The sequence below is a fragment of the Oncorhynchus clarkii genome, chromosome 27 (genome assembly GCF_045791955.1).
Source record: "Oncorhynchus clarkii lewisi isolate Uvic-CL-2024 chromosome 27, UVic_Ocla_1.0, whole genome shotgun sequence".
NCBI classification, from domain to species: Eukaryota; Metazoa; Chordata; class Actinopteri; order Salmoniformes; family Salmonidae; genus Oncorhynchus; species Oncorhynchus clarkii.
This window is the reverse complement of record NC_092173.1, coordinates 40,594,776-40,610,283: the sequence shown is the minus strand read 5'-3', so window position 1 is coordinate 40,610,283 and position 15,508 is coordinate 40,594,776. Positions and strand designations below refer to the sequence as shown.

Sequence of the window (15,508 nt, the reverse complement as noted above, 5' to 3'; positions counted from 1 at the left end):
CAGGCTGCAGGGAGAGAGGTGGAACTCTAAGGGTTTGAATAGATCTCTGCAGGATAACGCTTCAGTGTCAGTGCCATTCACATACTTAACAGCCATAAGCTGGATAAACAGTGCAGTACAATACAACACAACCAATTGAATTATTGCTAATTGGTGGAAGCAGAAAATAAAGTTACTCTAAACCTTTGATCCACTATGTCAGATCTTTGTCACGGCGAGTTTGAGAAAAGGCCAGGACAAGAGGAGTTGGATCCAGTGTACTAAAGCAATTTATCTAATAATCAGGGAAGCCCTTTGGAACAATTAACAGGGGATAAGGCTGCTTAAACTGAGAAATGGCAACATATTCAGCAGGGAGAAAGAGAGAGACAGAGACAGAGAGAGTGAGCGAGACAGAGACAGAGAGAGTGAGCGAGCAAGACAGAGAGAGAGGGAGAGAGCGAGAAAGAGAGAGAGACAGAGAGAGAGACAGAGAGAGAGAGAGACTGGACAGAGAGACAGAGACAGAGAGAGCGAGACAGAGAGAGCGAGACAGAGAGAGCGAGACAGAGAGAGAGAGACAGAGAGAGCGAGCGAGACAGAGCGAGAGAGAGAGAGAGAGAGAGAGAGAGAGACAGAGAGAGAGACAGAGAGAGAGAGACTGGACAGAGAGACAGAGAGCGAGACAGAGACAGACAGACAGACAGACAGACAGACAGACAGACAGACAGACAGACAGAGAGAGAGAGAGACTGGACAGAGACAGACAGACAGACAGACAGACAGACAGACAGACAGACAGACAGACAGACAGAGAGAGATACTTGGGTAGAAAAAATTATAATTCATCTGATAACTTTTAACATGTTTTATATAAAACGTTTATTCACACATTCACAACTGACCCCCAAATGCTGTACAACTTCAGGGCAACTGTGTGCTCCAACATGACCCCTGACCTGAGCAGCGAATGTGCAGTCCCACAGATTTCTATAAAAGGCAGATATGATCATATCATCCACTTCCTCATCAGGTCTACATACCTCTCAATAATATGGATGGGGGTAACTTGTGCATGTAATGCTATTATCAGTCAATCCACATACAATAGTATACTATGAACATCTGTGGAACTGCTAGAGTTGCTGCCCAGTTCAGGAACAGTCAGAAAATGGCTCAACTAGGAAGATGATAATCAGATACATAGCACAACATACATCGTTCCAGGTTTTAAGTTGACTTCCTACACCTACTAAGGTGGCTAAAAAGATTGAAGTTTTAATTGTTATGTGTACAGAACACTGAGAGGTGAAAAACATTTCATTGGGTTTAACAATCCCCCCCCCCAAAAAAAAAAAACTCAATATGGCTGTTTTACACATCAAGTAACGTTTGATTTAAATCACATGGTCACCTGCATATAAACAGTTCCACACTTCATAGAAAACGGCTGCCGTGATTTTTCAATGGTAAATTGCCTTCCGATAATTACACTGGACTCATGCAATAACAAAAACAAAAAACAATAACAACATAAACCGTACAGTACAACTACAACACACATTCAGTACATTACAGTATATTACTGTAAATATCAGTATATTACTGTATTTACAGTATATTACAGTATAGTACTGTATATATCAGTATATTACTGTATTTACAGTATATTACAGTATAGTACTGTATATAACAGTATATTACTGTATTTACAGTATATTACAGTATATTACTGTATAGTGTCATATTCACGAGACTAGTATAGTCCCTTCATATTATGTAGAATAGATAGACCATGGACACACAGCGCACGCCATAGTGATATACTGACTGTACTGGTATTAATTTAATTTGTAGCAGTCTGAGAAAAGCCACTCAGAGCATTCATTGTGCATTATAATCTCTGTATGTCAACCTCCACAGAGCAGTCATAAGGTAATAGATCTCAGTCATCCCTGGTGTCACACCTAGCCTCAGCCACCACTCTCTACCTGCTAACAGGTAGTGATTATGAAGCATCCACTGGGCGGCTAGCAGAGCCCTCTCTCTCCATTACAAACACATTAGCATTGGTTCGATAGAGGAACAAGGGGGCAGTTGTTTACAGGAGATCAACCTATTGACCTTCTCCTTATGTCTGGTTATGGATGGATGAGCACTTTGTTCACATTCAGAAAATACCTAGCTAGTGATAAGCATTACAGAGACACAGACTTTAATCTTCAGCTTTGTCACATTCCCGCCCAGACTGTTCTATCCACAGTGCACACAGTCTGCGAGGTCCACAGCACCAATACACAGTACGTTTTCACACAAAACCCCTGTACGAGGTTCAGACGGACCGCGCGGACCAGAGACCAAGACCCGGAACGAGATCTCTCTCAGAACTATCCATCTCTGTTCTTGACATACTCCGGCAGGCTGTTGAGCGCCGTCTCTTCACTCTTGGACTGCAGTGGGAGCTCCCCCTTCTTGGATTGTTTTATAGTAGCTCTGGACAACTTCCTCCTGAACGTGTCCCCAGCCAGGAAGTAGAGGACCGGGTCCACACAGCTGTTGAGGCTGGCCAGTCCCCGCGTCACCTGGTAGGTGGCGTACACCCGGTTATTAAAGTCACACATGTCCGGGACCTGGAAGTACAGCCGGGCTCGCATGTTCAGGTTCTTCATCACGTGAAAGGGCAGGTAGGACACAGCGAACACGGCCAGCACGATAATCACCAGGTGGATGGACTTACGCCGTAACGGGGCGTTGTTCATGTCGTTACAGATCAGCGCCTTGACGATCATCCCATAGCAACCCAGGATTATGATGAAGGGGATGCAGAAGCCGAACACGGTCAAACACATGCTATAGATGAAGTAACCCGGCAGCTCATCCTCCGTGGTCGTGTCGTAGCACGTGGTGGCGTTCCGTTTCTGCCCCGTCCTAGAGTAGTAGAGGATGGGAGAGATACTCGCTACGACCACGACCCAGACCAGGGCGCTGGTCAGCACAGCGTTCTTCTTCTTGAGCCTTCCCAGAGACTTGAGCGGGTGGACCACTCCTGTGTACCTGTGGACACTGATACAGGTCAGGAACAGGATGCTGCCGTACAGATTGACGTGGAATATAAACCTCTGCAGTCGGCATAGAACGTCCCCGAATATCCAGTCGGTCTTATTAAAGTAGTAGAAGATGAGGAAGGGCAAGGAGAGGACGTAGCAGAAGTCGGCCAGGGCCAGGTTAAACATGTACACGGAGATGCTGCTCCAGGGTCTCATGTGGCAGACAAACATCCAGATGGACAGACTGTTCCCCACCAGGCCGGTGACGAACACCAGGATGTACACGGTGGGCAGATAGTAGAACTGGAAGCCTGTCCCGGTCAGGGAACATCCCCCCTGTGTTGCCTTGTGGAGATCAGACACATTCAGGAGAGATGTCAGGTTCAGATCTGTTGTTGTCATGTTGTCAGGGAAACGCAGGTGTTTTTACTGTATAGAGGGAAAGCAAAGAACATTAAAAGTCAAATAAATAGAAAGAAAAAAGTTCAGGGAGACATGTATCTACATAATGAGTATTTTAAGCAGCCCATTATAATAACGCTTTAATCCCAGTAGTTTATACATAATGACATGTACTGTAATGTATATGGTTTCTGGTCTAGCATTAAACACTCAAAGGAGAGGGAATAGCCCATCTCTCCGTCAATAGCCAATCTCTGGAAGCCAAAATACGCACATAAATAGCCTAGGCTACACATTGCATAACCATCCCAGTCACAGAGGGAAACCCATAAAAGTTGATCATACACTAGCCGACTCACCGTTGACTTCTATCCCGCATTCCTACAGCCTACACACACCCGAACTCAGAGCGGTTGAGACTGTCGCGTCAGATGTCCTTGTTCCTCCGTCGCCAACAAAGCAAAGCTCTCCGGCTCGGCTAAATTATATTCCGTCTTGTTCGTTCGCTGTCACGATAAACGTCAACCACCGTTCGTTGCGCACGACGACAGCGAAGGGCGACAGAGCACAAGGTAAGACAACTGCGACTGCGAGCAGTCTCTAGCGAAAGAGCGCAGGAATTACAAACGAGCACCGTCACCGGATAGGGTGAAACGCTCACGGCGCGCTGAGGGGAGGGGTGCCACCAACAAAACTGCGAAGCTCCTCAAACGCGCTCTTTCTTTCTGCCTACCAACTCCTCTTCTGACAAGCCCGTTTACAAACTACAGTCCGTCGAGGTGACTGGCAGACTGATGTGGGTATCTCGATTCTTGGCAGCTACTGAAAATCATACACGAGTTAATTACAGAACGCACACAGCAGGAAGAGTAGAGAGTGTGAATGTTGTGCCGTGCTGGCATGTTGGAAAGAGATCATTAATATTGTTAAAAATATGTATGTCAAAAAGGCTTCTATTGCTTTTTTATTCGTTTGTGCTGGGACTAGACTGTTATATCGTTCTTAAATCAAATCGATTGCCTGTGTCCCGTAGTAGATCAAATCAAATCACGTTTTTGTCGCATGATCGGGATACAACAGGTGTAGACGTTACCGTGAAACTGTTGGCCCAAACTAACAATGCGAATTTTAATTTAAAAAATAGGTATTAGGTTCTCTTATGATCTTAGTGTTGAGGGAATACCGAAAACAACACAAGACCCATATTATAATATAAGTATTTTATTTATCCTAATCCACGTGTTGGTAGTCCTGTTGTCATCCTGTTCTATCCATCACAATGATGACCACTTCCTGAGACGTATCACTGTAATATGGCAGTTCTATAGTGCACACCGTGAGGGAAGAATGGAAAAGTGTGTGTGTGTGTGTGTGTGTGTGTGTGTGTGTGTGTGTGTGTGTGTGTGTGTGTGTGTGTGTGTGTGTGTGTGTGTGTGTGTGTGTGTGCGTGTGTGCGTGTGTTCTTGTTTGTGCGAGTGTTCGTGTGTGTGTGTGCGTGCATGCTTGAGTGTTTGTGTGTATGAGTGTGTGTGTGTGTGTGTGTGTGTGTGCGTGTGTGCGTGTGTTCGTGTTTGTGTGTGTGTATGTACATGTGTGTGTGTATGTGTGAGAATGTGTGTGTGTGTGTGCATGTGTGTGTGTGTGTGTGTGTGTACATGTGTGTGTACATGTGTGTGTGCATGCGTGTGTGTATGTGTGAGAATGTGTGTGTGTGTGTATGAGTGTGTGTGTGTACATGTGTGTGTGTATGTGTGAGAATGTGTGTGTGTGTACATGTGTGTGTGTATGTGTGAGAATGTGTGTGTGTCTATATGTATTACACCACAGGTATACACAGCTGTGATCAACAAGGAAGTACTGGTTCTAATAGAGGGCTGGTTTTCTAAAACAAAGCCCAGAAATGGCCTCTGCAGCTGTCCCTCCTCACTGCCGAGCACTCTGTCCTAGTTGGCCTCACAAACCATCTCATACAGGGGGAATAACAGGGGGGATACTCTGCCAGCCTGATCTCACCTTCCTTCCCATGACTTATAGGTGATGTTTTGCGCAATCATGTGACATTGATTTTAACCAGCAGCCTTCTCAGAAAATTGCTTTAGTTGTTTTGTGTATCTCTCAGTTCTGAATGAGGCTTAAAATACAGGATAACATCTCACTATGTCACGTGACTGTACAAAACACAAGGTCCTGCTAGAGGAGAGGGACAGATCATACGCCATTCATACACATCGCTTTGACCTGTAGTTCTGTTCTGACCTTAGTAACCAAGATTCACACATGTTACTTTACCCAGTCGTTCTGTTCTGACCTTAGTAACCAAGATTCACACATGTTACTTTGCCCAGTCGTTCTGTTCTGACCATAGTAACCAAGATTCATACATGTTACTTTGCCCAGTCGTTCTGTTCTGACCTTAGTAACCAAGATTCATACATGTTACTTTACCCAGTCGGTCTGTTCTGACCTTAGTAACCATGATTCACACATGTTACTTTACCCAGTCGTTCTGTTATGACCTTAGTAACCAAGATTCATACATGTTACTTTGCCCAGTCATTCTGTTATGACCTTAGTAACCAAGATTCACACATGTTACTTTACCCAGTCGTTCTGTTCTGACCTTAGTAACCAAGATTCACACATGTTACTTTACCCAGTCGTTCTGTTATGACCTTAGTAACCAAGATTCACACATGTTACATTGCCCAGTCGTTCTGTTCTGACCTTAGTAACCAAGATTCACACATGTTACTTTACCCAGTCGTTCTGTTCTGACCTTAGTAACCAAGATTGACACATGTTACTTTACCCAGTCGTTCTGTTCTGACCTTAGTAACCAAGATTCGCACATGTTACTTTGCCCAGTCGTTCTGTTCTGACCTTAGTAACCAAGATTCACACATGTTACATTGCCCAGTCGTTCTGTTCTGACCTTAGTAACCAAGATTCACACATGTTACTTTGCCCAGTCGTTCTGTTCTGACCTTAGTAACCAAGATTCACACATGTTACATTACCCAGTCGTTCTGTTCTGACCTTAGTAACCAAGATTCACACATGTTACATTACCCAGTCGTTCTGTTCTGACCTTAGTAACCAAGATTCACACATGTTACTTTACCCAGTCGTTCTGTTATGACCTTAGTAACCAAGATTCACACATTTTACATTACCCAGTCGTTCTGTTCTGACCTTAGTAACCAAGATTCACACATGTTGCTTTACCCAGTCGTTCTGTTCTGACCTTAGTAACCAAGATTCACACATGTTACATTACCCAGTCGTTCTGTTCTGACCTTAGTAACCAATATTCACACATGTTACTTTGCCCAGTCGTTCTGTTCTGACCTTAGTAACCACATGTTGCTTTACCCAGTAGTTCTGTTCTGACCTTAGTAACCAAGATTCACACATGTTGCTTTACCCAGTAGTTATGTTCTGACCTTAGTAACCAAGATTCACACATGTTGCTTTACCCAGTCGTTCTGTTCTGACCTTAGTAACCAAGATTCATACATATTACTTTGCCCAGTCGTTCTGTTCTGACCTTAGTAACCAAGATTCACACATGTTGCTTTACCCAGTCGTTCTGACCTTAGTAACCAAGATTGTAGTTCTGTTCTGACCTTAGTAACCAAGATTCACACATGTTACTTTGCCCACTGACCTTAGTAACCAAGATTCACACATATTACTTTGCCCAGTCGTTCTGTTCTGACCTTAGTAACCAAGATTCACACATGTTGCTTTACCCAGTCGTTCTGTTCTGACCTTAGTAACCAAGATTCACACATGTTGCTTTACCCAGTAGTTCTGTTCTGACCTTAGTAACCAAGATTCACACATGTTACTTTGCCCAGTCGTTCTGTTCTGACCTTAGTAACCAAGATTCACACATGTTGCTTTACCCAGTAGTTCTGTTCTGACCTTAGTAACCAAGATTCACACATGTTACTTTACCCAGTCGTTCTGTTCTGACCTTAGTAACCAAGATTCACACATGTTACTTTACCCAGTCGTTCTGTTCTGACCTTAGTAACCAAGATTCACACATGTTACTTTGCCCAGTCGTTCTGTTCTGACCTTAGTAACCAAGATTCACACATGTTGCTTTACCCAGTCGTTCTGTTCTGACCTTAGTAACCAAGATTCACACATGTTACTTTACCCAGTCGTTTTGTTCTGACCTTAGTAACCAAGATTCACACATGTTACTTTACCCAGTGCCCAGTTCTGTTCTGACCTTAGTAACCAAGATTCACACATGTTACTTTGCCCAGTCGTTCTGTTCTGACCTTAGTAACCAAGATTCACACATGTTACTTTGCCCAGTCGTTCTGTTCTGACCTTAGTAACCAAGATTCACACATGTTACATTGCCCAGTCGTTCTGTTCTGACCTTAGTTCACACCAAGATTCACACATGTTACATTGCCCAGTCGTTCTGTTCTGACTTAGTAACCAAGATTCACACATGTTACTTTACCCAGTCGTTCTGTTCTGACCTTAGTAACCAAGATTCACACATGTTACTTTGCCCAGTCGTTCTGTTCTGACCTTAGTAACCAAGATTCACACATGTTACATTGCCCAGTCGTTCTGTTCTGACCTTAGTAACCAAGATTCACACATGTTACTTTGCCCAGTCGTTCTGTTCTGACCTTAGTAACCAAGATTCACACATGTTACATTACCCAGTCGTTCTGTTATGACCTTAGTAACCAAGATTCACACATGTTACATTGCCCAGTCGTTCTGTTCTGACCTTAGTAACCAAGATTCACACATGTTACATTGCCCAGTCGTTCTGTTCTGACCTTAGTAACCAAGATTCACACATGTTACTTTACCCAGTCGTTCTGTTCTGACCTTAGTAACCAAGATTCACACATGTTACATTACCCAGTCGTTCTGTTCTGACCTTAGTAACCAAGATTCACACATGTTACATTGCCCAGTCGTTCTGTTCTGACCTTAGTAACCAAGATTCACACATGTTACATTACCCAGTCGTTCTGTTCTGACCTTAGTAACCAAGATTCACACATGTTACATTACCCAGTCGTTCTGTTCTGACCTTAGTAACCAAGATTCACACATGTTGCATTACCCAGTCGTTCTGTTCTGACCTTAGTAACCAAGATTCACACATGTTACATTGCCCAGTCGTTCTGTTCTGACCTTAGTAACCAAGATTCACACATGTTACATTACCCAGTCGTTCTGTTCTGACCTTAGTAACCAAGATTCACACATGTTACATTACCCAGTCGTTCTGTTCTGACCTTAGTAACCAAGATTCACACATGTTACATTACCCAGTCGTTCTGTTCTGACCTTAGTAACCAAGATTCACACATGTTACATTGCCCAGTCGTTCTGTTCTGACCTTAGTAACCAAGATCCACACATGTTACTTTACCCAGTCGTTCTGTTCTGACCTTAGTAACCAAGATTCACACATGTTGCTTTACCCAGTCGTTCTGTTCTGACCTTAGTAACCAAGATTCATACATGTTACTTTGCCCAGTCGTTCTGTTCTGACCTTAGTAACCAAGATTCACACATGTTGCTTTACCCAGTAGTTCTGTTCTGACCTTAGTAACCAAGATTCACACATGTTGCTTTACCCAGTAGTTCTGTTCTGACCTTAGTAACCAAGATTCACACATGTTGCTTTACCCAGTCGTTCTGTTCTGACCTTAGTAACCAAGATTCATACATGTTACTTTGCCCAGTCGTTCTGTTCTGACCTTAGTAACCAAGATTCACACATTTTGCTTTACCCAGTAGTTCTGTTCTGACCTTAGTAACCAAGATTCACACATGTTACTTTGCCCAGTCGTTCTGTTCTGACCTTAGTAACCAAGATTCACACATGTTGCTTTACCCAGTCGTTCTGTTCTGACCTTAGTAACCAAGATTCATACATGTTACTTTGCCCAGTCGTTCTGTTCTGACCTTAGTAACCAAGATTCACACATGTTGCTTTACCCAGTAGTTCTGTTCTGACCTTAGTAACCAAGATTCACACATGTTGCTTTACCCAGTAGTTCTGTTCTGACCTTAGTAACCAAGATTCACACATGTTGCTTTACCCAGTCGTTCTGTTCTGACCTTAGTAACCAACATTCATACATGTTACTTTGCCCAGTCGTTCTGTTCTGACCTTAGTAACCAAGATTCACACATTTTGCTTTACCCAGTAGTTCTGTTCTGACCTTAGTAACCAAGATTCACACATGTTACTTTGCCCAGTCGTTCTGTTCTGACCTTAGTAACCAAGATTCACACATGTTACTTTACCCAGTAGTTCTGTTCTGACCTTAGTAACCAAGGTTCACACATGTTACTTTGCCCAGTCGTTCTGTTCTGACCTTAGTAACCAAGATTCACACATGTTACTTTGCCCAGTCGTTCTGTTCTGACCTTAGTAACCAAGATTCACACATGTTACATTGCCCAGTCGTTCTGTTCTGACTTTAGTAACCAAGATTCACACATGTTTCTTTGCCCAGTCGTTCTGTTCTGACCTTAGTAACCAAGATTCACACATGTTACATTACCCAGTCGTTCTGTTCTGACCTTAGTAACCAAGATTCACACATGTTACATTACCCAGTCGTTCTGTTCTGACCTTAGTAACCAAGATTCACACATGTTACATTACCCAGTCGTTCTGTTCTGACCTTAGTAACCAAGATTCACACATGTTACATTGCCCAGTCGTTCTGTTCTGACCTTAGTAACCAAGATCCACACATGTTACTTTACCCAGTCGTTCTGTTCTGACCTTAGTAACCAAGATTCACACATGTTGCTTTACCCAGTCGTTCTGTTCTGACCTTAGTAACCAAGATTCATACATGTTACTTTGCCCAGTGTTCTGTTCTGACCTTAGTAACCAAGATTCACACATGTTGCTTTACCCAGTAGTTCTGTTCTGACCTTAGTAACCAAGATTCACACATGTTACTTTGCCCAGTCGTTCTGTTCTGACCTTAGTAACCAAGATTCACACATGTTACTTTACCCAGTAGTTCTGTTCTGACCTTAGTAACCAAGATTCACACATGTTACTTTGCCCAGTCGTTCTGTTCTGACCTTAGTAACCAAGATTCACACATGTTACTTTGCCCAGTCGTTCTGTTCTGACCTTAGTAACCAAGATTCACACATGTTACATTACCCAGTCGTTCTGTTCTGACCTTAGTAACCAAGATTCACACCCGTTACTTTACCCAGTCGTTCTGTTCTGACCTTAGTAACCAAGATTCACACATGTTACTTTGCCCAGTCGTTCTGTTCTGACCTTAGTAACCAAGATTCACACATGTTACTTTGCCCAGTCGTTCTGTTCTGACCTTAGTAACCAAGATTCACACATGTTACATTGCCCAGTCGTTCTGTTCTGACCTTAGTAACCAAGATTCACACATGTTACTTTGCCCAGTCGTTCTGTTCTGACCTTAGTATCCATGATTCACACATGTTACTTTACCCAGTCGTTCTGTTCTGACCTTAGTAACCAAGATTCACACATGTTACTTTACCCAGTCGTTCTGTTCTGACCTTAGTAACCAAGATTCACACATGTTACTTTGCCCAGTCGTTCTGTTCTGACCTTAGTAACCAAGATTCACACATATTACTTTACCCAGTCGTTCTGTTCTGACCTTAGTAACCAAGATTCACACATGTTACTTTACCCAATCGTTCTGTTCTGACCTTAGTAACCAAGATTCACACATGTTACTTTGCCCAGTCGTTCTGTTCTGACCTTAGTAACCAAGATTCACACATGTTACTTTACCCAGTCGTTCTGTTATGACCTTAGTAACCAAGATTCACACATGTTACTTTGCCCAGTCGTTCTGTTCTGACCTTAGTAACCAAGATTCACACATGTTACTTTACCCAGTAGTTCTGTTCTGACCTTAGTAACCAAGATTCACACATGTTACTTTACCCAGTCGTTCTGTTCTGACCTTAGTAACCAAGATTCACACATTTTACTTTACCCATTAGTTCCAGTATGTTCTGTTCTACCCTCCAGGTGTACAGGGAGACAAGGAGTGAGTTTGCTATTGGGATAAAAATGAATGATGGTCGGTTGGTGAGAGAAAAAAATATTTTGGACATATCACATTCAGATGCTTTACATTCAAAGGCGTTTCTATTATAAAGCAATACAATTTACAGAATACACAGAAATACATGTGTTTTGGAGAAAAACATCTACCATAATGTGATTTGCCCAATAGACAGTTGACAGCCTGTGGGGTGGGGTGACATGGCTTGGTTTTAACATACTAGCAAAGAGCCTTGTTTTGTTGACCAACAGCCAGTGGATTGGCAAATGAACCATGACCTTGGGGCTGATTGAACAGAATGACATTCACCACTTCCTCCCTGATATAATCATCATGAAAAGGGTGGAGAACAGGGGCCAAATACTATTTGTTTTTTGGTCCTGACCTGGCCTGCATCACTGCTCCTACTGACAACCCAATCCTCACCAGTTGCTGTCATTCTCATTAGATGCAGTGCAACTGGGCTCTCCTCTCAGCCAATTGGATCGCATCATATTGGAAAGTAGGCATGGTAAGGCACAATACCTCATTAGAATACTTGGCCACTGTGTCATCACTGGAGGAGGAATACACAGTTAGTGCAATTTGGCCCAAAAAACTCCATCGACCAATCCCTCTCTTTCTCTCTCCATCCATCGACCAATCCCTCTCGTTCTCACTCCATCCATTGACCAATCCCTCTCGTTCTCTCTCCATCCATCCATCCATCCGACTCTTTCCCCCCTCTCATCTCCACCTATTTTTCCCTCTCTGTCTCTGCCTGTTTTTTCCCTCTCCATCCGTCTCTTCTCTCTCTCTCTCTCGCTCTCTCTCTTTCTATATGCCATTTCTTTCTCTCTCTCTCTCTCACTCTCTCTCGCTCTCTTTTGCTCTCTTTCGTGCTCTCTTTCTCTCACTCTCACTCTGTCTTTCGCTCTCTCTCTCGCTCTTTCTCTCTCTCTCTCACTCTCTTTCGCTCTCTCTCTTGCTCTCTTTCTCTCTTTCTCTCTCTTCCTTTCTCTCTCTGTCTCTCGCTCTCTTTCACTCTCTCGCTCTCTTTCTCACTCTCTCTCTCTCTTTCTCTCTCACTCTCTCTCTCGCTCTCTTTCTCTCTTCCTTTCTCTTTCTCTCTCTCTTTTCTCTTACTACCTTACTGTTTCTCTTGCTCTTCAAGGATATTCTAATCTATTCAGTTATTTTCCTTTCTTTGCTTATCTGTTTATGTATCTTACTTTCTACCACCTTCTGAGTTTAGATATCTTACTTCCTACCACCTTCTGAGTTTAGATATCTTACTTCCTACCACCTTCTGAGTTTAGATATCTTACTTCCTACCACCTTCTGAGTTTAGATATCATACTTCCTACCACCTTCTGAGTTTAGATATCTTACTTCCTACCACCTTCTGAGTTTAGATATCATACTTCCTAACACCTTCTGAGTTTAGATATCTTACTTCCTACCACCTTCTGAGTTTAGATATCTTACTTCCTACCACCTTCTGAGTTTAGATATCATACTTCCTACCACCTTCTGAGTTTAGATATCTTACTTCCTACCACCTTCTGAGTTTAGATATCTTACTTCCTACCACCTTCTGAGTTTAGATATCTTCCTTCATACCACCTTCTGAGTTTAGATATCTTACTTCCTACCACCTTCTGAGTTTAGATATCTTACTTCCTACCACCTTCTGAGTTTACATATCATACTTCCTACCACCTTCTGAGTTTAGATATCTTACTTCCTACCACCTTCTGAGTTTACATATCTTACGTCCTACCACCTTCTGAGTTTAGATATCTTACTTCCTACCACCTTCTGAGTTTAGATATCATACTTCCTACCATCTTCTGAGTTTAGATATCTTACTTCCTACCACCTTCTGAGTTTAGATATCTTACTTCCTACCACCTTCTGAGTTTAGATATCTTACTTCCTACCACCTTCTGAGTTTAGATATCATACTTCCTACCACCTTCTGAGTTTAGATATCATACTTCCTACCACCTTCTGAGTTTAGATATCTTACTTCCTACCACCTTCTGAGTTTAGATATCTTACTTCCTACCACCTTCTGAGTTTAGATATCTTACTTCCTACCACCTTCTGAGTTTAGATATCTTACTTCCTACCACCTTCTGAGTTTAGATATCATACTTCCTACCACCTTCTGAGTTTAGATATCTTACTTCCTACCACCTTCTGAGTTTAGATATCATACTTCCTACCACCTCCTGAGTTTAGATATCATACTTCCTACCACATCCTGAGTTTAGATATCATACTTCCTACCACCTTCTGAGTTTAGATATCATACTTCCTACCACCTTCTGAGTTTAGATATCATAGTTCTGAGTTTAGATATCTTACTTCCTACCACCTTCTGAGTTTAGATATCTTACTTCCTACCACCTTCTGAGTTGTCACATCCCTTTCCTCAGTGAGCCTTGGGGGCGGTGACATGGGGAACATTGACAGACAGGTCAAATGACATAGGCATCATCATCATCTGTCCTACACTTTATATGACATTCCCTGCATTCATGTTCTCATGACCAACTATGTCTCTCCCTATATTCATGTTGTTCTCATGAGCAAGTATTTAACCATGGCAGTCTAAACATTCCCAGCTCTGACCTCTCATTTGTCCCAGGCTTTGATTTTGTTATTCTTTAAAACGTCTGATAGCCAAAACAGTTTATCCTCGTTTCTAGCATGATCTATAGCTTGGTCGGCTTTTTCTCCAGAGGACTGGTTAGTGACAGTTTACTGCAATCCCTGGTTAGTTGGGGGTGATTATTCAAAATTATAGAGAGGTCAAAGGTCATACTGACTCTTAAGATAAGAACAAGGGGTTAAATCATGATCGTATTAATAATAAAATCTCTGTATACTGTATCTACCAGCCCCTTTGTGACAACAAGAAAGACGCTGCACTTATTCACTAAACTCAGCGTTGTAAAGTACTTAAGTAAAAATACATTAAAGTACTATTTACAGTTTTTGACAATTGCTTACACATGATTTCTGAAGCTATGGCTCCTTCTCTCTAGACTACACAAAACCCCGAAACACACAACATGCAAAACGTCACACATCTCTTGCAAAACCAAACACTTCATTCAAAACTACTTTAATAACTCTTCTGAAAAATTGTGTTTTTGCATCAAAACTCTACACACAAACCATCAAATGATTAGCTCTTAAACACGCCAACGACACACAGATGTGACAAATGTAAAACACTACTACTGTCTTGTCTTTGGCATGTCCAGTGGAGTCCACGGCAGTTTGTCATAACACTCACACATACACGTATGTGTACAAATATATTCAGTATGTATGCATATTTAGTATATATTTACATTATATACAGAAATGCAAAGAGGGGGGGGGGGGGGGGGGGGGGTAAAATGTATTTCTTTCTCAAAACATTGTATTTTCATCCAGATTTCGGGATGAACAGTAACAGACCAAACACATACAGTAGAAGATAAACAAATAGGCTTCCTCCTCCTTGTCCTCCTCATTGTCCTCCTCCTTGTCCTCCTCCTTGTCCTCCTCATTGTCCTCCTCCTTGTCCTCCTCCTTGTCCTCTTCCTTGTCCTCCTCCTTGTCCTCCTCCTTGTCCTTCTCCTTGTCCTCCTCCTTGTCCTCTTCCTTGTCCTCCTCCTTGTCCTCCTCCTTGTCCTCTTCCTTGTCCTCTTCCTTGTCCTCCTCCTTGTCCTCCTCCTTGCCCTCCTCCTTGTCCTTCTCCTTGTCCTCCTCCTTGTCCTCTTCCTTGTCCTCCTCCTTGTCCTCCTCCTTGTCCTCTTCCTTGTCCTCCTCCTTGCCCTCCTCCTTGTCCTTCTCCTTGTCCTCCTCCTTGTCCTCTTCCTTGTCCTACTCCTTGTCCTCCTCCTTGTCCTCTTCCTTGTCCTCCTCCTTGTCCTCCTCCTTGTCCTCCTCCTTGTCCTCTTCCTTGTCCTCTTCCTTGTCCTCCTCCTTGTCCTCTTCCTTGTCCTC

The 15,508-nt window shown here is 42.8% G+C and overlaps 1 protein-coding gene across 1 annotated transcript; it reads right to left on the bottom strand.

Moving 5' to 3' along the window:
- Positions 1-836: 836 nt before the first annotated feature.
- Positions 837-4,078, bottom strand: LOC139386315 (P2Y purinoceptor 1-like). Its single transcript, XM_071131836.1, has 2 exons — positions 3,788-4,078; positions 837-3,455 (listed from the first exon to the last, which is right to left on the bottom strand). Exon 2 carries the CDS (start codon positions 3,426-3,428, stop codon positions 2,367-2,369), a length of 1,062 nt encoding a protein of 353 aa, XP_070987937.1. The 5' UTR covers positions 3,429-3,455; positions 3,788-4,078; the 3' UTR covers positions 837-2,366.
- Between the last annotated feature and the right edge of the window lie 11,430 nt (positions 4,079-15,508).